Below are 25,433 nucleotides of genomic sequence, written 5' to 3' on the forward strand. Positions count from 1 at the left end.
CAGTGTTGGTGAGTAGACAAATATAAAATAAATTCGTGTGCATTAATAGATTTTAAGATTTTTAGAGAAGTTAGAGCACAGAGTGGAAGGAGGAAGTATGCATGAAACCCAGTGGTATGTGGAAGAAAGTGCTTTTGGTGGCCAACAGGCCTACAACAAAGCAGCATGCCCAAGAAGGATTTGAACCTGGCCTGCCCTGGTCAGGAAGCATTTCAGAGGAGGTATGAGCAGATGTACTGTGGCCGTTCCTCCACTTCATGTAAGGCTGCAGTGGTCCAGGTTATGCAGAGGAATGTTCCCTCTTGTAATTCACATAGAAGCTGGTGTGTTTGAGGCTGTGCAACAAATCAGTTCGTTTTTTCTTTCTGCAAGATAAAGGAGTTGGAGCATATGATCTTTTATTGTTTTGTCTCTCTAGAATCTTAAGAATCCATCAGGGAACACAGTCATTCCTAATTTCCCTAAACAACGTGTTGTCTCTGTCAGTATCTGAACTGGACTGGTTAAGGGTCTGAGCCAGTTTGACAACTCTTGGGTACTTACGCTGATAAGGAAGCAGACTGAAATTGGAGCATCCATAGAGAAAAGAGGGTGCAAATCACGACCATTCATGCAACATTTCAGCCTCCCACTTACAATCCAGGCACTGCACCAGGCACTCGGGACACAGAACCAAAAGAGCCATGTGGTCTGCTCAGGGAAGCCCTCTCAGTGGAGAAAAGATCAAGAAGCAAAGTGCCACTGGAGGCCTGTGCTAGGGCAGATGGCAGCACAGAGGCAGGGCACCTACCAAGGTGTCCTTAGGTAGAACAGGATCAGAGCAGTACCTCATTTCTAAACAAGAGAACCGGCTTGTAGGAGCTCTCCGTTGACTCACTGGCAAAAAAGGTGGCTTTTTAAAACAAACCAAACAGATATCCATCCTTTAGGGGATCCCTGGCACGTGGCAGTTGATTCTGCCAATTTTTCATGGACGGAAATACCGAGGAGGTAAGAACTGCTGAATCTCTGCAAGTTAAAGTCCCTCAAAGGGGGCTGTGTTTCCTAAAGGGCGCTCCAAAGGGGCTGAACTACTTCCAACCGGGAGAAAAAGACTCTGGCAGTCAGGGTACGGGAGGGTGTACGTCTGGAGTCATTTCAAGGCTTTTTCCATCTTGCCTGATGTGGCAACAAGGAAAGACTTGTTCGTTTTATTTATTTATTTTCCATCTTTAACGATTTTTCTTTTCCTCCTTTTCCCCCTCCCAGCCACTCGGGTTTGGGTTCTCCATATGACTCATAATTCCTTCCGAAAGTGGAGTCGAATTCATAAAAGTGGTGGAGGTGGTGGTGGGGGGGTGGCGGCAGGCTGGGAGCCCCAGGGAGTCTTCACTACCGACATTCCCACTCAGCCCCCGGCGCGAGTGGCGGTCGGGCTGGGGAATCCACCCTGCGCCTGGATGGCGGATACTATTAAAGCCCCGGCGGCCGGGACCGGGTGACTGGGCAGCGGGCGCGGCGGGCGCGGGAGGGTCTGCGGCGGGCGGCGCCGCAGCAGCCCCGGCACGGCCGCCGCCGCCCGCGGGCGCGAGTGTGCGCGGGTGTGGAAGGCCGGCGTGCGGGCCGCGAGGGGTGTGCGCGCGTGAGGCGGAGCGGGGCTCGCCCCTGGTCGGCGCCCGCCGTCCCGCCGGTGATCGCTCTCCGGCTGTCTCCAGCACCCTCGGCCCCCCACGGCCGTTGGTCCGGGCGGGGGAGGGAGAAAGTGAGACTCGGTGTCATCACCATCCATTGTCAGGAGGGGAGGAAATTGGAATCCAGCAGCGGCGAGCAGCAGCTGGGCGGTCACATCTGGGAATGCAAAGCCGACCTCCCCCTCCTCCTCCACCACCTCCTCCTCTCTCACCCGGGATCACTTCCGAAACCACTTCGCCTTCAGCCCCTGCCTCGGCCAGAGGTTTCATTTTTAACTGAATATTTACGAAAGCTGGAAGCGTGAGAGGGGGGTGGGGTAGGGTGGAAATAGCGGCTGCTTCTTTTCCAGGGATTTATTTAATGGGGATGTGTTCAAGGCAAGAGCGAATTCAGAAGGATATCGACGTCGTGATCCAGAAGTCCAGAGCCGAGAAGGACTGCCTGTTTGCAGGTGAGTTTTCGCCTTTCCAGAGCCTCGGACCCAGCATCAGCTTCCTCTGCCTGCCCATTACCCCCTTTTCCAGCTTTCTGGCCGCGACGTGTGTGGCTGGGGACGGAGGGTGGGTTGCACGTCCCCATTCCGGGGTTCATTTGGCAACAGCTGCTGCAGCGAGAGCGGGAGCCAAAAGGGGGAGGGGGCGCCAGCCTCTCCCCTTCCCCCCTTCTGGGGCAGCCCCACTTTTGGGGGCAGAACCCTGGTGGCCCGAGCGGGGGTCTTGGCGGAGGGGCCGTGCGTTGTATTTTAGTCCCCAGTGGACACCCGGAGCGTCCGAGCCCGCCTCCCGGGTTTCAGCAGCAGCGACCCAGGCGGCGGGTAGGACCCGCCGGGTTTGCGCAATGGGCTGAGCGGCGGCGGCGGCGGCGACCGGGAATGGAGCCCGCTGCGCTGCGTTGCGCTGGCCGGCTGCGCCGGGCGCCGAGGCCCCCCCCGGAGAGCAGCGCTGGGCCGATCTCTGGCCCCTTCAGCTCCCTCCAGTCCCCTCTGACTGGCAGTGCGTTGCTCCGGAAAGAGAACGGATTCCAGGGGTTTTCGAGGCGCCTGGCGCCCCTGCCTGGGGGTCGCCTTTCGTCCATTTTGCTCCCCCGGGAGAGGGACTGGATTTTGCTTTCACAGCCGCGAGCTCGGCAGGGGCCGCTTCCGGCCGCCGGGACCGGGAAATTCCCGCCGTTGCTATGGCACCCGGCACTTGTTGCGGGGGGCGGCTTCCAGCGGCACCCGGCTTGGGGTGCGCAGCATCCCCTCCCGCGCCGCGCGGAGAGCGGACCTTGGGACTCTACAGCCCTTGCCTCCCGCCCCGCCAGGCCTCCACTTGGCTCCGTCAGATAAGGGGGCCCAAGGCTTAACCAGGGTTAAAAATCCACTTAAGGGGTAGCTTTTAACAAGACTTTCGTTTCAGATTTCAGATACTCAGACTCCACCTTTACTTTCACCTACGTTGGCGGCCCCAAAAGGTATTTATGTGTATAGAGTTGCTTCATTTCCTGTTCACAAGCTTGTGTTTCCTTTGTTCTTAGCATGTTCCGTGTTCGTGTATTTTCTTCTTCTTTTCTTGTTGCTGTCCTTTAGCTACATCCCAGGCCTGAGGTCCCTCGGTTTTAAAGAGCAGTGGGGCAATAAATACGTTTGATTAAAATGTTTCTAAGATCATGCCACAGGCCGTGAGTGGAACTCTCACACTCTTCAGGTTAAAGCTGCTCTACGGTAGCAGGTTGTTCTTGAGGCTTTAGGGGCTGACATAGGCGAGTGCCAAACCGTAATATTGGGCATAAAAGACAAAAGATGTCACAGAATAGCTTGATCACATGTGATGCTTTTTCTGGTGAGTAGGGGCTGCAGGTTTGCATGTTTTCTGAAGGTTAACATAAACATGCAGTCTGCCAGTTCTCCATACTTTTTTTTTTTTAAGGAGTCTTATTTTGCTTTTCATAGTTAGTTGCAAAGAATTTGGGAGTTACATGTAGCTGGAGTGTTTAACTTCTTTCTTGAGAGAGAAGAATGAAAGATGCATATATTATGTTAACAGTGTGAAAGAAGCCCAAATCCAATTGTGTGTTTAAGAGGTAGAGTTAAAGTGAAAAGTAACCATTAAAATATGCCTTCCTGTCTTCACTTGTTAAGGTAGAATTTTCTCCCTGTTAGCCCTTTGGGGATACAGTGGTTTAAAAGAGCAGTGGCCACATATGAGAACTGTCAGAGATTTAGCCTTGCTGTTAGGGCTTGACATTCAGTACCATTTGATCACATTCCAAAATATCTCTTAGCTAATGGAAACATTTATGAACTTACATATTGCAAAAGAAGCTTTTTTCTGTAAATAGATTTTTAAAAAGCTTGGGATTGATACGAATCTAAAAAATGCTTAGGATCTGTGTTGCAATGTACATCTCAAAAAAAGCTTTCATTGAAACAGTTATCACGTTTCCCACATGCATAGTATTTGTAAGCCTCAAGATTAGTATATTGATTTCATTTATTAGTTGAAAATATAACATATAATATATACTTATTGGGGGAGAATAAAATTATATTATTTCTAAATTTCCTGTAGCACCATCATTTTTTTATGAATGAAAAGAATAATTAAATTAGAGGAGATTCAACTAAATTAATGCTGCTCCTACACTTACTATCCAGAAGATGTAGGTATATGACTAATGAGCTCTTGGATTGTTTTAATAGTTAAAACTGAAAACATTTCTGCATACAATCAGGTTCATACCTGCTTGAGTTGTCTGTTTCACAGTGGTGGTTTGTCTCATGAGAGGTGTAGACTGGGAAAGCCCTGGGGTAGGCTTTTCAACTAACTAGCTTTATTATTTTCAATGAGGTGCTTGAATGTTTTGGCCACGATTTAGTTATCTGTACAAGGAGGGAGTGAACCATACTCTTAAGATCTGTTAGATACTGCACTAAGATTCTTTACCTGCAGATAACTGAACTAGTGTTAACACAGCAAGAGGTGCAGAAGGTATGAATGCCTCCAGGAGCAAGGCCAGGAGGTAGGGATGAATCATTAACTAATAGAGATAACATCAGTTTTCACTGTAGGAACAAACACCATGGTTGCTCTTAAAGTAAGAGATATTTCCTTTGTTAACCCACCTAAGAGATACTTTTCCCCTGATTTCGATACCCGAGAGGATTTGCACAGCTAATGTGGATAACCTGTTTTTAAAGAAGAAAGATAGCTGGTACCACTGTCGATGTGATTGCTTTGTCTTCTCAAAAGCTTGTTCCATAAAATTATGTATAAAAGATTGCTTTAGTATAGTAATTATAATACCTTTAATGGATTTGTAGCTAATGGCAGAAGATAAATTTTCTGAAAGAAAAGTGTTGTTTTCATGAACTACATTAACTACAGATTTGTAGCTAATGGCAGAAGATAAATTTTCTGAAAGAAAAAATATTGTTTTCATGAACTTCATTAACTACATTAGAATCTGGTATTTATTGTGTATTTCTCATTGCTATGTGCCAATCAGGCATTTAAAATTCAAATAATAATGGTCTGTTTTGATTTAATGTACTTGTCAACCTGTAATGTTCAGTTAATAATTATAATGTTCATTTCAGGTAAACTAGACTTATTTCCTGATTAAAGGAAGGTAGGGATCTTATGGGGAGATAGTACATGTTTATCTTGAATTATATTGTAGTGTCATTTCATCTAAACCATTGAGAACATTTATTTTCAAGAGATGATTTCAAGAATAATTTTCAGTTAAAGCTGTAGATAAAACTTAATATGCTATTTCCTCTCTGACTCTTCCCAAGAATAATTACACTTTGTCTTAAGACAAGAGTTGATCTTACATGTTACTCTCCAGAAAAAAGAAATAACATTGAGACATTTTTCTTTTTCCATGTACCTCTTTTATGCTTCTATGAATAAAAGGAGAGGCAGGAGGCAGTCATGTCAGGGCTGGCCACTGGCCTAGTAAATTGGCCTTTCATTTGGAGGTTGTCAGAGGGGCAGAGGGCCTGTTAACATTTGCTCTTCTGCCTGGGTGGACTTTAGGTCAGAACTGAGGGGGAGCAGATGGTCTGCTGGAAGACTGGGTTCACTTAGTTCTCCCTAATGGGAAGGTTCATGGAATTATTATTATCCTCAGTTTTGGATTTGCAAACTGAGGCTCAGAGAGTTTAGAAAACATGCTCAAATCTGCTCAGTGAAATTGTGAAGCTGCTGTAAAAACCCTGTTCTGTCACACTTCTGAGACCTGTGCTCCTTCCTCTGCACTTGTGTTCCTAGCGTCTTTGAGACACTTGAACATCGAAAAAATTATGCAGATGTTTACTTGAGAGTTGTAGTTTTAGTGTCTTTTGATTGAGAAATAATGCAACATGTTAAATGTTGAGAATTGGTTATTAATATCATCTACATATGCTTGAAAACTTGTGGTATATAGGGCACGATTAATTCATTCCTTAAAACATCTCTGATTTCTGGACTCCTTGGAATAACTCCACAGTTGTCAGTGGTCCAGGGTCTGCCATAGACTCCTTTCAAACGTTCCCTCCCAATTTCAGGGGTGTGCTAAGAACTGTAAACCAGACGCCTCAACTTGTATACAATTTGTGAGTTTGTGCAAAAGTCATTCTTTCCCTGTACTTTGTCATGCTGTGATCTCCTGCCTCTTTCTTTCTCCCGTTTTGGTTGGCGGTAGACTCCTTAAGACCATAAAGGTTTGGGGTTCTGGTCCTTCATCTCGCTTGCAGTCAGTTGTGCAGTTAGTGATAGAAGAAACGGAAGGGGGAAAGTGAGTGATGACAGCTACTGAGGGGGTGGGGAAGCAGCTGAGTGCCTGGGGCCAGAGGTCAGCAGAGTCAAGAGGAGAGAGCAGGGGGAGCCCCATAAGCCTGGTCACAGATCCCATGGAATTCCTTGATTGTGAGCTTTTAGCAAGGAAAATATTGTGAAGTTACAACTGAGGCTTTAAGTGTTGATTGTAAAAAAAAAAAAAAAAAAAATTAGAAAAAGAGATAAGCCAAAAAGAAGAAAATTTACAAAATATGATTTCTCCATCTTATATTAACATACTAGAATTTATTCTTTTAGAATTTTTATGTCTGTATGCATGTAAAATGTATGTATCCAAAGATTGTATTATATTCTTGAGACCTCCCTGTTTTTCACCCAAGGATATAACTTTAATGTCTTGGCTTTAGAAAGGATATGAAAATAAAGAAATGCTTAATGAGTTAGGAGTTTTCCAATCAAGGGTGTGCATGATAAGGAATCTAATATTTATATTAGAAGTTATTAATAAATTAGAAATTGGATTATAATGAGATAGATGTTCAGAGACGTCTGTAAATGTACACCCTGTGTTGTATGAATAGACACTTTTTCATGTAGTCATGGATAGTTTGACATCTTTTGAAATGCACCGTTCCTTCTTAGGAGTTTCTGTCCCCATAACTGTTTTGGACCATCGTGTGTGACACTAACAATGGTACTCTAGCATGTCCCTCAGATCACAAGCTACCTTCTCTTCCTCCTGGGCCTTTGCAGGTCCATCCACATCCTACCCTCCCACCTCTCAACCCTAGTCAGCTTTCATTATTTCATTATTCTCAATAATGAGGATTTGGCTTTGCTAAGCCAAATTCTCCTCTGAGAAGCCTTCCCTGGCATGCCCTACCCTGTTTGGTTTTGTGAGGTGTTTCTAAAATCATGTTGTCACATTGTATTTGTTAGCACCTGTTTACTTAATCATCTGTCTGACCACCAGAGGAGGGTCTGTTCTGTTCATTGCTGTTTCCCTAGTCCCTGGCTTGCTGCCCACTACAATATATTTTCTCAGTAAGTACATATACAGTGAATTACTAAACAATTGCCAGAACACCTTCTGGCAGGTGAGAAGCAGTTCCCTAACTCAGATGACCAGCTGTAGAAAGACTCAGATAGTTCAAAAAGCTCCCAGTCTGGTGATACCACTTGGAATGGAATTTCTTATGAATCCAGAAGTTGCTTACCCAAGTTATAAGCCTTGTTCAGATGTTTTCAGGAGACAGACAAACACAGAGGCTTAGGATTATAGAGAGTTCTGGGCACTGTGGTACACTGGAGAGTTTGGATTCTAAAAGTAAAAAGTTAAAAAAATCAACAGCAGTCTGGTGATCAAGCACATCTTCCAGGGACCCTAATCCACCTGGGCTCCCAGTATATAATTCCTTACTCATGGGATGCTATGGGAAGAGACGATCTACTTGAATGCTAAAGTACATTTTTTTTTCTTTCGACTGTCTTAGAAAGGAGGTGTGTATCTGCCTGCAGGAGTGGGGGTGTTGGGAGGATGGAGAAGTAATTCCGTCATCTCAGAAAGATTCATCAATTTTCGTTATGAAAGAAGTACATTCTCATTCTAAAATCTTGAAATGTGTAATTATTTTGAAACCATCAGGTGCTCCTGAAGGTGTCAGAATAAAAAGAATGATTTTTTTTTAAATAAAAAATTTAGAATACTCTTCTTGGCAATTATTGTCTGCATAATTTTTGGTTATTATCAGTTATTATCCAAAATGATGATTTTTTTTAAAAAAAAGTATGTTCCTTGGAGCCCTGGGAACCTACCTGGAAATCTTGGGGTGACCAGTGGAAGGGAGTGTGAAGGAAGCTGAAAGACTGAGTGAGAGTCGGGCTTCCGTATCCCTTTGTGAATTATAGCTGCTCTAGCTCTTTGCTGTTCCGTGTAACATTTTCTTTGAAAAAGATTTCATTATTAAATGAGTTTCAAAACCACTGACCTAAAATAACCACCAATTTAACACAAGTTTAACTTTATTGAAGGTTATATATTAAAAAAAATTTGAACTCCATTTATTTCATGGATTAAAATACTACTACTAATCATATTTATTGGGCATAGTCCCTGCTATGCGTTTTGCCTACCTTACATCCTGTGCTCGCAGCAAAGAAGACCAGTAGGTATTTTGTTAGCTGCTTTACATTTTATAGCCAAAGAAACTGAGGCTTGGGTAGTTCAGCTTATTTACAGTTAGTAAGAAGCAGAGTAGGTATATTCCAGTGGAAGTCAGTGTTTATATAAGGTTTTAAGGCACATGGGTTGCACTGGCATGACTAGAGTGGCTGGGAATGTTTGGGCGTGGGGAGGGTTGCTGTTGCTGGTGGGATGTCTGCCAGGGGCAGTGTTGCAGATCTACTGGTTGGCAGGGGAAGTGCCCGAGCCCACTGCTGAGCATTAATAGTGGTGAACTTATGTACATTGGCTGAGGAATCCTTATGCAAATATTGGACCAATCCATTTAAATTCCCCATCGTTTCTCTCTGAAGCATTAAAAAAAAATACATATAAGTGAAATTTCACCCGTCCTGAAAATATTTTGTAATCCTCTGCACACATTTGCTTTTGGATAGATTGTGCTATAGTAGATAAGCCTCGCTTTAAGACAGTTGCCAGAATCGAATTTCGATCAAGTTATTGACATGTCATTTTCTTTTTCATTCTCTAAATTTCTGAAATCTTGTGTTTCACGTGCCCCCAGGAAAGACTAATCAGAAATATGCTTGTATGAATGAGGCTTGTCATTCCTATTTTGTTGTGATGTAACTTGGGCTTTCTGTTCAGTCATCTCACTGAATTGCTGGCCACTTCAACTCAAGGCATCAAAACAAGCCATCCTTTTTAAAAGAAGCTTCTCTTCCCAGCCTCTCCCTGGTCAGTATCACATCACTTGAGCCTAGTGTGGGGAATCACAGTCTCAGGTTTCAGGTATCCCATCTTCCTCTTTTCCTCTTTTGAAGCTCCCCTGACTTTTACTTTGAAGTTATCATTGTGGCATCTCACCTCACCCCATGTCGACACTCGTTGAGGCCCTGATCTCCTTAATTTAGGTCACTTTAACCAAGTGTCTTAAAATACTTAAGAGCTTCTCACCCATTCAGTTCACTTATACCTGCACTCTTTGAGCATGAATTTAATCATAGAGCATTTACCTGCTCAGAAGCTTTCAAATGCAGCCAGAGTTTTCTTCATATCAAATTTAAACCCCATTCCTGGCTTTCAAGAGCCATCTTCCCCATCCGTTCATCTGTTTCTCAGCCTTTCAAACACTGACTTACTGCTGTTTGTTTATTGACCTAATCTCTCCACTCAACAGCAGTTTACATTAATTTAGTGCATTAAACATATACAGCTGTTCAGGTTTTATTGATTGGTAACATGTGTTGCATAGTATTCTTGGTTTGGCTATCAAGATTATGGCTTTTATTATCATAAAGACCAGTTCATTTAATCTTTTCTTTGGCCACAAGTGGCATCTCTGTGAAAATGTATGATGTATGTATGCACATGAAGAGGACTTGGTGAGACTTTGAGTAGAACAAGGTGGAAATGAGAAGACAAAATGGAATCTGAGGAGGATGGGACGAGAGTACGAACAGATTATCCCCAATCTGTTATAGAGAAACAACAAGTCTTGATTGTAGTTTATTTGCATATTGATGGCATCCGGTTTGTGGCTGACACCTTCTTGGTATTAAATGGAGGATACCACTTCAGTCAATGTTAAATTTGAAAGAGACATCCACTTAAACCTTTGTGCAGTCAGATCACTTTTCCCTATGCAGAAATGAGCAGAAAGTTAGCTGCTAACTGACTTTCCCCAGGATGGTCTTCACACTTTGAAATACAGATTGAAAAGACCTTCCCAATGGCCTGAAAGTATTAGGATTTGTCAACCAGCTCAGAAGTGCTGTAGTTATTTGGATTTTTATCACTGTTTTGTTTAGAAAGCAGATACAGGTTATTATCCAAGAATCATTTGTAGAATATTCACTGTATTTGAAGTATAGAATTGAGCCAGAGACTAATATAACTACTTTACATTTGTTAGACTTTCACATCTATGAAGAAAAAAGTTCATACAAAATTGGAAAACAACAAACAAAAATACTGTTAAGGACAGAGCTGTCTAAAAGAACGAAGAAGTCAAATAAAGTAAGTCACGAAAAAAATCAATATTCTGTTTAAAGACTGGAACTCCAGTTCCCAGCAGAATGCCCAGAATATAGTTTTTCCTAGTATTTCTTAAATGACAGTAATATTTTTCCTCTATTATGTGATAGCATTTCCCAAACTGATTAATTAGATGTTAGGTATGTGGCCAAATATGTCTGGGAAATGTTTAGTTACACAATATTAAACAATTTTAATGGTTGTCTTTTTAGGGCCTTTTATAGATTAGTGTGCATTATGCATACCCACGAGGTGAATGAAGCATTCAGGGTTTTTCAGACTTACTTGATTACAGATCTGGACCATCTCAAGAGAGTTGTTTTGTGGAAAACACTCTGGCAAACTCTGAGTCTTATTCATTAAAAATAGTTTTCAAGTAAACAACAGTACAGTATAAATGAAAATTGCCGATTCACACTGAGCCCCGAAGAATTTATTTTCAGTCATTTTTATAGAACTTGCTTTATGACAAGGGAAGCTTCAGTTAAAGGCACTTGGCATTTCTATACGAGGGTTTATTTCTCTGGGTCTCTCTCAGTTGTGTTGAATCCATTTATGATAAGGGCTCTCAACTCTTCAGATCAAAGCACTGAAGCTCGCAGGGCCCTCTTTGGCACATGATTAGAAGTCAGCTTCATAAGGAAGGGTTAGAGGCAGATAATGATTCTGTGCGGCAGAAGGACTGATTATGTCCTCTTAAATTCTGTCACTTTGACTGCAGTACAGCTTCTTGGGAGCCATCCTTGATGGAGTGTACATTTTGAAGAAGTTCATGGCAAGGGAAATCTGGAATTTACCTAAATGTTGTCTCTCTTTGACAAATTACATTTAAAAGATCAATGAGGGTATCTATTTTGTAAGTTCATTTTCCTTCCAGTGACCATGTGAGACGATTACTGAAGGGGTTTTAACACATCTTTCAGAATTTTGTCAGCTTTAGTCAGGAAGCAAACTCCCTTTTCTTTAGACAGTGTCAGTCGTTAACCTTTGGGCAGCCACGGGTTACTTTTGGTAACATGTGAATGGAGAAGGAATCCTCGGCTTTAGAGTGCGCTGCTGGTGGGGACACAAGGCCAGGTCTGTATTCAGAGTGATTCACGTGACGTCTTTTCTATACGAATATTCCAGAGCTTTTGTGATTCCAGGGAAACCAGTGGAACACATGCTGAGAATCTAGTAAATTTTAGGTCTCTCATTTGGAGGTCATTGTGCAGAATCTTCAGACTGAGTTTGTGATTGTGCTCATATATTTGTCTGTCTACATGCATTCATGTTATTGATCTTAAGAGCAAGGTCTTAGATATTGGCATGAGGGAGACCTAAGCAGGATGCTAAAATCTGCTTCATAGATAAAAGATGATGCAGTCATCCTTTCTCATTAAAATGCACCACAGCTAGATGTGCAGCAGGAAAAAAAAAAAATGTTAGGCCCTCCAGCTGAAAAGCAGACATTACTTTATTATCACCACAGAATTTGGTATGTTTCCTCTAATGATTTGTCATATTCACTTTAAGCTAAAGAAATTTGAATAATTCACTGTGAGCCACATTCTTTCTTGGTTCTTTCTCAATCAGTCCATCCTAATGGGAAAACCAGCCTAAAATAGTGATTTCAGTAGATTTCAATCAGCGATGCATATTCTCGGCTGAATTTGGCCCCCAATTGATGAAACTTGGGCTAAGAAAGATTTTAAACTTAATTTCTTTGAAATCATACTAGTGTGATTTAGTATGAGCTTTCTGTATTGACTTCCTATGTCATTAATTTAAAATTTCCAGTATCCTAAATTCTTGATGGCCAATGTGTACAGAATTCTTTCCAACTGTAGTTAATTGGCGGGAGAAAATCTGCTTAGGGTGGTAGTTTCATAAAAGGATTTTTTAAAACAGAGAAATGTTGACATCCAGCCTTTGGGTATATTCTGCAAAATGTTAAATTCAAATGTACTTTCAAATCAAAATGCAGGTGCTTCACACTACGCAGTTATCAGAATGACCAAAATCCAGAACACTGAAGACACCAAATGCTGGCCAGCATGTGGAGCAACAGGAACTATCATTCATTGCTGATAGAAATGCAAAGTGTAGGTACAGCCACTTTGGAAGACAGTTTAGGCAGTTTCTTAGAAAACTAAACCTACTCTTACCATGTGATCCAGCAGTCTTGCTCCTTGGTAGTTACCCTCAGTGAAGTTGAAAATTGAATGTCCACATAAAAATCTGCACTGATGTTTATAGCAGTTTTACTCAAAATTGCCAAAATCTGGACCTAAGTGTTTATCAAGGAATGATTGGATAAAGAAGTTGTGGTGTGTGTATATATACACACACAATGGAACACTACTCAGCCATAAAAAGAATGAAATAATGCCATTTGTGGCAACATTGAGTGACCTAGAGATTATCATACTAAGTGAAGTAAGTCAGAGCAGAACAAATATATTACTTATATGTGGAATCTAAAAAATAATACAAATGAACTTATTTACAAAACAGAAATAGACTAACAGAAATAGAAAACAAACTTACGGTTACCAAAGGTGAATTAGGAGTTTGGGATATGCAGATAAAAACTACTGTACATAAAATAAACAACAAGTTCCTACTGTATAGCACAGGGAACTCTATTCAATACCTTGTAATAACCTATAATGAAAATGAATATGAAAAAGAATACATGTATATGTGTAACTGAATCTCTATGCTGTACACCAAAAACTAACACACACTGTAAGTCAACTACACTTCAATTAAAAAAAAAAATGAAAGGATACAGACTAAAATTAGCAAAGGGCAAAAGCTTGTTGGGCAGAGTCCAGGAGAAACCAGCACAAGTTTCCAAGTGTTTTGTCAGTAGAGTCACATGGACACACACTTCTCCCAGCGATGATGTATGGCAACACATGCAAAGCGTTGCCAACCAAGGAAGCCCTCCTGAGCCTTTGTGTCCAGGGTTTTTATTAGGAGTTAGTCACATAGGCAGGCTGCACCTTTGTGACTGACCTCAACTACGCAGACCCCAGCCAAAGAGCAAAAACAGGTGTTTACAATAAATCATATTTGTTAGCATAACTGTCTGAACAAACCCAAGACTGTAGGCATACAGAAACACTCTTCAAGCAGAATATTCCAAGGGCTCAGAGCTCATTTCCTAGGAACTGGCCAAGGGCCAGTCTTAAAGACAGACCTTTCTTGGGAATGTGCAGGGTTTGACCATCCAGGGCCTGAGTTAAGGCTTCCCTGCAGTGTCCAGCACAGGACCGGACAGAGAAGGCAGTACTTGATACAATCATTCGCAGCAGTAGCCCAGTTTTAATTCCTGCAGTCCAGACCCCATGAACAAACAGAATAAGGAAAAGAAAAATGCTCCCCTTTTTTTGGTAGGACAGTTGCCCTAATTGATTAAGAAATGCAAAGTTTCCTCGATTTAAAAAGGCATTAATTTGCAAGATGCACTATCATTGAATAATAATTTCTAATAAAAACTTTACTGAGTATACACAAAAATTAAAAAGATAGCAGTAGCATATGTTCATTTATATAACTACATGCTGTTCTTTTTTTTTTCTCCCAGTGTGTCAAAGTCCAAGTCTAAACCTTCATTATTTTTTGAGTCTAAAGATTCTCCAGACTCACTTTTGGCCATTATCAGATCACCAGAGCATTCCAGTGATACTGGTTTTCCTTCCCCAAGTTCTAGGTTCCTGATCTTCAAAATACTTTAGAATAGTTGGCCCCCCTCCTTTTTTAATTTGAAAAATTATAGGTTTTTGTCTGCATTTCTTATTTGCTTAACCTTGTATTTTTTCCTTTTCTTTCATTGAATTGCATAATAGTAAAAATTAAGTAGTTTCACTGGAAGATCAGCTAAAATGTGTTTTAGCGCCACCACGAGAGCCCTTGTCTTGCCAGGTCCCTCATATTTTACCAGCCTCTCCCATCTTTGGAAAGTCCTCATATATTCTGATACATTTGGCAGTTCCTCCTGACTTTTCTTGCATTGTCTGACATGTAAGGGCCCTCCTCCTCCATAGGAAAAAAAAAAAAAAAACAACTCATTTCCGGGCTGTATCACAGCTTTACCCACCAGGCAAGTGGTGATTCCAGTGCAGGTGACACAGGGGTGACAATCAAATGAGGTGAATGCTCTGTTGAGGGCCAGGTTCTCACTTTTGCTGACCCTGGCGGATACATTGTCCCAACTTCTTCCTGCATAGAGGTTAGGAAGTTTCTTTTGGTATAAGTTTTAGAGATATAAGTTAAAAACATGAATCTTACAATCAAGAAAATTCAGTAACAAAACAAAGTCCTACTAAGCAAGTAATATGGAATAGACAAATCATTCCTAGTTTCTACCTCTAAATTACCCCTCACATTTTGGTCCCGAGGAGATTTCTCATTTCGTCCATGTAAAGGAAAGCTAGAGAAGCCATTGGAAGGAATTGGGTGGCTGGAATAACTTGATACATTCTGATAGCCCGGATTGCCTCAACATTTGCATGTTTAATTAAAGTACTTGTTTGTAATTTAAATTAATTTTAAGCAAGTAATAAAAGGGAAAGCTCTTCAGATGTTGTGGGAGAGGATATTTAAGGACCACATATTTATCGCTAGGCTCACACCTTCTGCCTCCTCCATTACCCTGGATCAGTGCCCGCTGTTCTTATGTTTCACAGTGCCCTCCCTTCTGCTTCTCACACCCTATGTGCTTTCTTGTTTCACGATGACTCTCACGGCTGTTGGAGCTGCTACAACAGGCGAGGTGGGAAACGGGAAGGGTAAATGAGCATAAAGGTCATTTGTAAACCGTCTGTGTTCTTACTGCTCCTCCATTCATTCATCTGTCTGTCTATCTCTCTGTGTGCATGTCTTTTACAGTGTGTATTTTACTTGCATACATCTACAATTCTTAAAGAGCAACTATTATCACAATTAAAACCTGGGGAAATCAATTTTTTCAAGGGAAATACCAATTGGCAAATAAATCAGTTGAATTTTTCCCCCCTGAAACTTGCTTAAGTGTGTTGATCATATACGCCCAATGAAGAAAAACATCACTGTATCATGAAGTGTGTTTCATTTTCACATGCCTTCCATATTGCAGTAACTCAGCCTTCCTCTTTCTAAGGGTTGGTTTCTGAGTGACGTTGGAAGCCATGTATGTGGTAAGAGAACAGAATTACAAAATCAAATTTAAATAAAAAAGTGAAATCTTGATATATTGACACAGATCCATTAGTCCTGTATCCTTTTGTTAGGACATGGGGGCCTGCCTGATTTTCATAAAAGCCATGCATTTTCATTCAAATAAACAAGCAAAAATTATTTTTGATACCCCCTACTTGGAAAAGTACATGAATATCTTGAAGTGTATTAGAAATTTTGCAAATGGTTGAAATTTTATGGAATGCTGAGTTATCTTCTTTTTTTCATGAATTCAAAAAGATAAACCCTTGTTTTCTTAAAAATTAATTTACATAGATAATCTTCCTAAAATAGGACATGAGTGAGTCTTAGTTCCAACTAAAAAGAATATGTGTTACCATAGCTATAAGAACAGAAGAATCAAAATATATCTGATCCCATTAGAAAATACTGCTTTTTCTTGAAATTTTAAGTTACAAGAATTTAATGACACATTTAAGTCACCTCTTGTTTCAGTTGGGCTATTGAGATTTGTTTTCCCAATATCTGAATTTTTTTTCCTTAAAATTGAGTGAGTTTGGCTTTGAATCCAGTCCATTCATTCTTGAAGGGCTATTGGGTCACTGGTCTGTGAGGCAAAAGTCATTTAATTATCCTGGTTGTAGATAGTTAACTTTTAAGCATCTTTTAGATCATGTTTACTTAAATGAGAGGGATTAGCACTGGGTAGCTGAAAAGGAGAGTGAATATTCCTCTTTGGTATCTATCAGCAGATTTACAGATTCATTATTCTTATAGCTCAAATTGTCTAAGAGCTTCAGATAAAATTTAATTCTGATTTCAACTAGTTGTGAAGCAGTTGATCCAAAATAAAATTAAAGTCCTTGTTTCGAAGTTGTAGGGGAGCCTCAAGATCAGAACAGAATTTCTTTCAACCTGAAGTTGAAAGTCTGTGAGTTCAGGATTAACTGAAAAAGCAAACTATGTGGTGTGATTGTTAAGGGGGAACTATTCCAGTAGTTGCTGTGACCTGGTTAAGGAACATTCCAGTCCTGAATCCTCCAGTTTCTCTCCTGTCTCCTCACACCCCAGTCTTCTTTTCCAGTTTACTTGTAATTTGATGTGATTGGAAACCAAATAACCACACCTGTTAGAATCATGTCTAAAATGTCACAGACTTTGTTCAGGGACCTGAGGGAGCATAAGGACATGGCCTTGTGACATGTTTATTGATGGTTTAAAATCATTTTGTATGTTTTATTTTCTTCTGTGCTTAATTTTATGGTTATTATTATTTCATATCCTCTGACTTAGAGCTTTGGTTACAAAGCAGTATAAATGTCACACATAGTACCATTTGTCATATTGGCAGATGGTGGGTATTTAGATAGATGGTTGGAATTTTGCTGTTTGAGTGAGACTATGCCATTAGAAGCTTGTTTTCCCAAGTATCAGTACATTCTCTACTTCTACGGAGTGGAGAAACCAAGATCTGAACTAAGCATAATTGAGTACATACCAAGCCGGGGGTGGGGGTGGGGAGTGGCGACTAACATTTGATGCCACTTCCTTTGCTTGTATGTTGTTGATTGCATTTTAATACGAATAAAAAGATTTTCTACCAAAAATATGAAAGTAATGTTTTGCTAAGCTAAATTTTAATGAAATCATTTGGGTTTATTTATAGTCACTTAACATTTTCAGTTCATGTGTTAATATTAATTCTACTTGCTGGAGAGAAAGTACAGGAATGATATTCAGTGTGATAACCACCTTGTTACTGCAGAAGTGGAGGAATCTGGCATTTTTAATATCAGGTGTTTTAAGTAAAAAAAAAATTGCCAGTTTCCCACAGCAGAGATAATCTATGCTTGCCTGGGTCCCGTTAATCTTTGTTACAAAATTATAAGCCTAGAGGTCTTATACTACTTTAAATTTTCAAAATTAGGTCACATAAATGTTGTATCAGACTTCTAATTCAAAAGTGGTATCCTCAAGAATAGTGAAGATAGGATGTGTTTGTAGCCTACTCCTTGCTTAGCTGTGTATCAGCAGAGGGGCACGTAGTGCATTTATGGTGTTTTCAAATGTTGGTGAACTGTTTTTCTTGATCTCTTATATACAAGTGTGATTTTTTTCCCCCTTTTCCTGAACTAATGTTGGAACATATGGTCTGATAAGTGTGAGTACATTTGGGGAAGGCAAGATAGAATGCTTCAAATTAGGGCTGACCTGGAAATGTGTGGTTTAGGAGGGGGAGGGAGTGAAAGGAACTTAAAGGCAATGGAGTGAATGGTGGAGAGAATGGATTAGCAGCAAAACTCGGGGATCCAGGATTTATCCTGAAGAGACGGAGGAGCGGTCCTGTGGCTAATGCAGCAGGGGATCAGATTGAAAGCCTGCCACCTAGGAAATGATTTAAGTACCACGGTCCTGTCTGGAGTGCGAGTGCTTTATTTACTTGGAGGAAGCTCTTTGACCCTTCTCATGGATTTCATCAATTTCAGATGTTATGCAAATACATTTTCCCTTTGGCTATTTTACAAGGACGTTGAGGATTAATTAAATTTAAAAGAAAGTAGTGCATTGAACTCCCAGGAGACAGAGGAGCTATTTGTTATTTTTTCATCATTCATTCCTTATTCATTCATTTTACAAATATTTGTTGAATATCAATTACAGTGAAGACATTATACCAGGTGCCCTAACTGGGAATACAAAGATGAATGATTTGGGTGACTTCTGCCCTCATTATGTATTGTGCTTATATTTTATTTTAAAAATTTCCATTATAATATGAGTGTGCAGAGGTATAACATTGCCAATCTCAGCAGTAGTTCACCTTTGACTAACATCACGGACACATATTTTTACTTTGTAAATTCATTTTTCTTTTCTAAATTTAGAACTGTTCTACCTTCTACTGTAAGTGAGACACAACATGACTTTATTTTTTTCTATATTATAATCAGTGCTATATGCACTATTTTTTCTTACTCAAAAAAAATTATAATAGTAAACCAAACTGAACTCCTTACACATTACTTCTTCCATTGCAATATGTAGGTCTTATTTTAGATGGCACACTGAGAGTAATTTTAATCTCATATACTTATTTGTGAAAATATTACTAAGGAGAAATTTAAAAAAAGAAAGTTTAAAATTAGAAAGAATAATATTCATATAATTTAATTAGCAATAAAGAAACAAACTTTAATCCACAATTTGAGTTAAAATATACATTAATTATCAAAAACTTAAACTTAGACATTTCCAATAAGCATTTATAGTCTATTTTTGTAGAAAAATGCGCACTATTTTCCAAAGAGGCTGGTGAAACTTTCCTAGCTTAGGTGACTTTTTAGTTGATTGGTTCTTTTTAGTTGATTGGTTCTTTTTAGTTAACTAATGAGTGAGTGTTTTGACCACTAGCTGAAAATATTAATCTTTCCTTTCAGTCTGAGCAAGTAAAAGAAGATAAATTTGTAATGTGCCTGGTTCTCTCCTTTGGGTTTGGAAAGAAATACTCTCCTTCCTAAATTCGTATAGAAAAGAGGAGAATATATCTCCTTGATTATTTCTCAATTTGGGTTCTTGTGTTTGGAGAAGGAAAATAATAGTGCTGAAATCAGGAGCCTGTGTCACTGCCAAATACTTCAGATATGTCGATGTACTGGGCTGGGCTGAAAAAATACTGGATTATGAATAACGGTAAGTGACAACTGAAGTTTTATATATATATATATATTCATATATTCTGTTTCTCTTCATCTTATGTAATGTTATAAAAATGATGAAATGCCTAAATGTAGCCTTGACAGAGTACGAGCATCCACCTTCTGCTTAAATCACATGAGCCCATCAGAAATCTTACGGTGATATTTTGGCGCTAACCTAATGTTATTTGTGAACTAGTGTCAGGAGTGGTTTCCAGGACTCACTTGACTTCCATATTTATAGTATGGATTTTTAAAAATGGTTTTTTCAGTTTGGCTACTTTGAAAGCCAGGAGCTTAGTAAGTGTCATAAATGGTACATATTTTATTCCTGCCTCCTGTTCCTTTCCCAGAAGCAGGAGTGGGATGAAGTCTCTTTGTAAATGGTGCTCTTGCTAGGCAAGCAGGGGACTTGTGGTTCCGCTGCAGTTCCATCCCCAAGAAGATCGAATCATTTAACATCTCTATCCCACTTAAAACAGTTGCTCTAGACTGTAAGCTCCTTTTTCAAAATTGCAAATTTTAAAGTATTTCTACTTTGTTTTTTTTCATTTAGTTTAAAATGTTATATGTAGTTGAATAGAGAATGGGATTAAATAAGCCAAATTTTCTGGAACTTATAGATCACTCTCTCAGAGCATGGAAAACCACATGAGAACTGTGTGTCTTGACATTTGTGTATGTCAGGATGCCCTCATTTGCTAATAACAGAATACCCAACTCAGTTGGCTTAAATAAAGGAGACTTTTCTTGGTTACCTAACTCTAGATTCTGTCGTAAATTGAGTTTCCAGGTTGATTGGTTCAGGGCTTAACAAAGTCTTCAACTACTTAGTTTCTTTCCAAATGTCGGCTCTTGCCTTCCACATCTAGTACACATCACTTACTCCAGGGGTTGCAAGATACTGCAGGCAACTCCAGTGGTTTTTTCGTCTTCCATATCCAGACAAGGGAGATGCTTTCAGAAGCTGATTATTTTAAGCCTAAATCATGTCCCATTGCTAGATTCAGGGGTAAAATTAGGTGTCCCCAAATTAACCATCCTGAGGAAGATAAGACATAATAATAATGAATAGTAGGGACATTTGTAAGAAAAAGAGAATAGATGTTGTTGGTATGACAACCACGAAGTCCACCAGAGAGAGTTTTTCCATTCCATTTCATAGTTGTTTGTTTGTTTGTTTGTTTGTTTTTGGCCTTGGAAAACCTAGGAAATAGTTTGACTTATCTTAAGCAAGTAAATGTGCTGTATGCTGTGTGAGAATAGTTCACTCTGACACACACCTCTAACAAGCAAAATACAGTCCTTGATTTGCGTGTGCCCAGGGCACTTCTGGAACTGCTGTCAGTATTTTTGCCAGGAACCTCAAAGATCCCTGGTGAGCAGGCGTTGCATAAGAAGAGACTTTACAGGAAGGAGAGATTCATTGGGAAATAGAACAGATTATGTCAAAATGAACCACGCCCTTCCAGTGCAGATGGTGGAGATAATGATTTGTAAATATTTTATTCTTTTGGAAATATTTTGCAGTTCATTTGAACTTACATTATTGATGTGGTTTCAAACTCACAAATGTAGCATATTAATACTTTAAACCAATAATGATGGGAATTAAAAATCAGATAATTCTCATCTCTGTATACAATGTAATTATGAACATTTTGAATTAATATTTATATAATGCCTAGAAGTTAATTCTAGCTTGACTCATCAAGTATTCTTCAAGTAGCATTTAAATTCTTTACTGAAAGAAAACCATTTATATGTGATGAGTTGTTACATATATTTTATTCCTTTTATTATATAGCCTTGTCAATTAAGAAAATTAAGAACATCTTGATAGATTATTGGCTGAGCTGTGGCCCAAGGCACTCAAATAAGAAAATGATCTGATTGGTTTGGTGCACTTGATCTTGAGCAGATATGATGCAGAACTACTTACTTGTTTGTGTCAAAGGAATGGGGTGTGTGTGGGAAGATGTTTAAGTATGAATAATTTTTCTTGCTGAGTTTTCCAAAGGATGCTATCTTGTTCCTGGGGGTTCTTAAGCTGCTGTTTGACCCTCTGGCCTTTCAGGGAAGAGACTCTTTAGTCCACCAGTTATCTGATATGTGAATTTCCAGGAGGCTCGGCTGCCTGAAACTTGAAACTGGCTGCTCTGTCCTTTTTCCCACCCCATCTACTCTTGTTAGCAGTCACAGCTCTAGAGTTCCTTGGCCAACATGGACATTTTCTGTGTTTAGTGAGTGTAGGTTAGTTACGCTGCAGTAACCAAGTAACTCAAATCCAACCTAAGGTTTTTCTCTCTTACTCTTTAAAGATGGATATACCCTTTGCTGGGGTGGCTCAATATAATCACTTGGGGAGTCAGATTGAAGAGCCTCTATCATCTATGCACGTTATCTGGAAACACACCCTGCTTAGTCTCTATTTCAGGGAAAGGAGGAAGCTGGAGAATTCACCAGGGGCCTTTGATAACCTCAGCCCAGAACTGACACACGTCTTCCTCTCAGGCTCAGGCCGTCATGTAGACCTGCCCAGCTCTAAGGGTAACAGGGAAGGGGAGCAAAGGGAAATGGGTGAGCGTTACTACACCTGCTATATTGTTCTATGACTTGGAAAATGTTGTGATTTCTGAACTCTTGGTGAGGTTCCTGGGGACTAACTCATGCCCTCACCCAACTTACTTGGTAGAATGGTTTCTTGGAATTCATGGATTGAGATCATTCCTCAGTGAGGTATATCACCCGCCATGCACCTGGATTGCAGGTGTTTTCTGATGAAAGATTATTTTGGAAACAATCTATCATTCTAGCTGCTAACACACTAAAGCTTGTCAGTTTCTAGCCCTAGGTGGAGACTGGGCCCTCCTTGAAGTTGTCTTCTCCCTGAAGCCCTCTCAGGAGAGCTGCTCTTAGGCTCAGACCCTTTGGCTTTACAGTTGGGAGCTAGGACCTGTGAATTAGGTAAGATGACAAGAAGAGAAAAGGATTCCCAATTGACATCCTCCGTTTCTTTCTTAAGGAAGTTAGAGGAATAGAGAGATTAAAAAAGCTGGAATAGCCACTGAGAAAAGATGTGGAGAGAGGAAAAGAGACACCCCCCCAACCTGTCCCCCAGTGCTTTCTTTTCCATTCTGTGCAGAATCCTCTGCTGTTGTAAAGCTCAGATGCTTTTGCTACACCTCCTTCCCTTCCCTCTTGCTGGTCTGTACCAAACTCCTGGTCATTCTCCCTCATTTATTGAGGACTTTGACACCCAGTTTGCAGTTTTCCAGTCAACCGTACATCCAGGCAGCACACCAGTGACTTCAAAACATTGATGACCTCTTGATATGCAGAGGCCTCTTAATTTCTTGGCTCTCTCAACACTAGTGTTTTCACATCCTAACCATTTTAGCCACTCACCTCATTGTTACACCCTGAAACCTGCTGTCTCCTAGAACTGCTTAAACTCTGACATATTTAACCCACATGCCTCACTCTCTGACACTGTCAGTGTGCCGTCTGTCCAGCTCTCACAGTGTTACTACCACTTCATCGAGACCTGGATCTCGTGGCCTGTTTACTTTCTTTATTAACTTCTCCCTAATTTTACTCCTTCCCCTTTTAGCCTTGTTCTGTCATTTCAAAGACCCATTGGGCAATATCCTCTCAACTCCTGTGTCCTTTTAGCTTTCTGTTGGACCCATCTAGTTAAACCCCATCTAAGATCTATCTACCTCCCCACTCCACTCCTCTCCCTAGGCTGATCTGCATTTCTGCAGATAGAAACCCAGGAGTGACAATTAATGTTCCTAAACATATGATCTCCAACCTCAGCTGGGTCCTCACATGCCAGGTACTACATAAATTGTTGAAAGGATATTGCATAGTGAGACACAAGTACCATCTGTCTCCCTGTTCAGCTCTCTCTCCTGTTTTCCATAGTAGTTACTCTTTCTCTACCTCCCTTCTCAAACCTCTTATTCCCTCACCTTCTTCCAAATGACATGCCATCAAAATTCACGTAAAAGTCAGTAACCAAAAGGTAGTAGCTCTTTTTACTTTTTGCCAGGTACCCCCAGTCTAATCTGTTTTTGATCATCCCATCTTCAGTCATTCGATGTCACTGGAAAAGGAGCATGTGGCCCACGTGCTGACATCCCCCTGTGCGCTCTGGAACACATCTTTCATCCACCTTCTCCTCACCAGTTCCTTTCTGTCTCAAGAAAAGAAGAAGAAGAAGAAAAAAAAAGCAAACAAGCCTGCAAAAAACCCTCTCTTGTTTCTTTATTCTCCTTTTGCTCCTGCTTTCCTCCTCTCCAGAGCCAAATTCTCCGATAGAAGTGTCTGTGTTCTTTTCCTGCCGTCCTTGGCTTTTCCCTTCAGCTGCACAGCAATCTCGTGTTGCCTCCTGTGCTCCATTGACCCAGCTCCTATTTTGCTTGACTTGCTCAAATGTAGCCTTTGACAGGGTTAATCACGGCTTCCCTTTAGAAATGCTCTTCCCCCTTGGCCTCCGTGATGGACTCCTGGTTCTACCCCACATCTCTGACTGCTGCCTCCTTTTATGGGCTCCATTTCCTATTCCAGTCCCTTAAATGTCAGTGTAACTTAACATTCCCTTCTGTTCCCTCATTTGTGCTTACTCCAACCATCCCAGGAAATCTCCATCAATGTCCTTGTGTTGAGTTAATCTCATTATTGTCATGTCTCAGATCTCCCGAATTCCTGCTGCTTTTTTTTTCAGCCCAGATCGATGTTCTTTATATCTGCGTGTCTACTAGGCACCCCAACTTGGACATTTTAAGAATCTTCAAACTAAATATGTCAAAGACGAAACTCATCTTCTACCCTGTCCCAAGTTCCTGTGCCATAGAATGACTCTACTACTCACTACTCACATGTTTACCCATGTGAAAACCTTGGGTGGCATCCGAAATGCATTTGTTGCCCACACTCCGTACGTATAATCAATCACCACGTTCTTATCAAATTTTTTACTTCCTTAATGTCAGTGAAATGTTTGATACTGAGTGGTGGCAACTTTCCATTCCAACCCCCTCTACCTTAGTTCTGACCACCAGATTATTCCTTTCTTTGATTATTCTAAAAGCCTTTTCCGAGTGACTCTCCTTTCAGTCTTGCTTCATTCCATTCCATTCCATTCCACCCACAGCAAAATAATCTTAAGTATAAATCTGATTATATTCTATATATAATATATTATATTATATTATTTCCTCCTCTTAAAGCCCTTTCTGGTGACCACAGAGTGAACCTAAATTCGTCATCATGTCATTCAAAAGCTCCTTTGTGATCAGGCATCTCTTGATTTTCCTAGCTGTAACTCATTAATCCTCACCACTTTATTTACTTTTGATATTTATTTTTATATTGCATAATTCACTCCTGTTTGTTTTGATTTCAATTTCATGTCATTTCCCCCAAGTTTTCCCAGAAACTCTCAAGATTGGAGTATGTGTCTCTCCCAGGTGCTACTGTAGCCCCTAATACTTAACCATATGTATAGTGACCTCATAATTAAAATTCCCTACTTGTGACTCTGTTTTTATACTCCTTAAATGCAAAAAACAGTTTCTTTTTCACTTAGCACAGTGCCCGAGTTAAAGTAGATGATCACGACGTTTGAATGAAGGAGTGAATGCTCTTGGGACCTAATTAGACAGTCCTATTGATGGGAAACTCCTTTGTCCCCATGATTGCTTTTTCTTCCACAGGATGGTAAAAATTAACACCCTTTACCTCTCATCCATTTGACGAAATCTTACTAACAATTTAAAAATTCTGCTTAAGTAGTCACACTGGGTCTTGGAGGCACTTGCTCTGCACTCCCAGGGCACCCCATGCTTCTTTGTTACACCAGTTTAAACAGTGATTTATAATTTTTGGCTTGCCTGCCTGAATTTACTT

At 40.4% G+C, this 25,433-nt stretch overlaps 1 protein-coding gene across 3 annotated transcripts in view; it reads left to right on the forward strand.

Annotated features, from left to right (window-relative positions):
• Positions 1-971: 971 nt before the first annotated feature.
• Positions 972-25,433, forward strand: part of PARP8 (poly(ADP-ribose) polymerase family member 8) — a 163,407-nt gene continuing 138,945 nt past the window's right edge. Inside the window, exons 1-3 of one of the 3 annotated variants that reach the window (XM_074357970.1) lie at positions 972-990; positions 2,021-2,122; positions 3,069-3,123. In XM_074357970.1, coding sequence (XP_074214071.1) covers positions 2,032-2,122; positions 3,069-3,123 — 146 coding nt within the window. In that variant the 5' untranslated portion in view covers positions 972-990; positions 2,021-2,031. Of the gene's footprint in view, positions 991-1,671; positions 1,934-2,020; positions 2,123-3,068; positions 3,124-25,433 lie in introns of those variants that run through there. The other 2 variants (XM_010966306.3, XM_010966305.3) reach the window with 2 other exon arrangements.

The sequence above is a fragment of the Camelus bactrianus genome, chromosome 3, assembly GCF_048773025.1.
Source record: "Camelus bactrianus isolate YW-2024 breed Bactrian camel chromosome 3, ASM4877302v1, whole genome shotgun sequence".
In the NCBI taxonomy this organism is placed as follows: Eukaryota; Metazoa; Chordata; class Mammalia; order Artiodactyla; family Camelidae; genus Camelus; species Camelus bactrianus.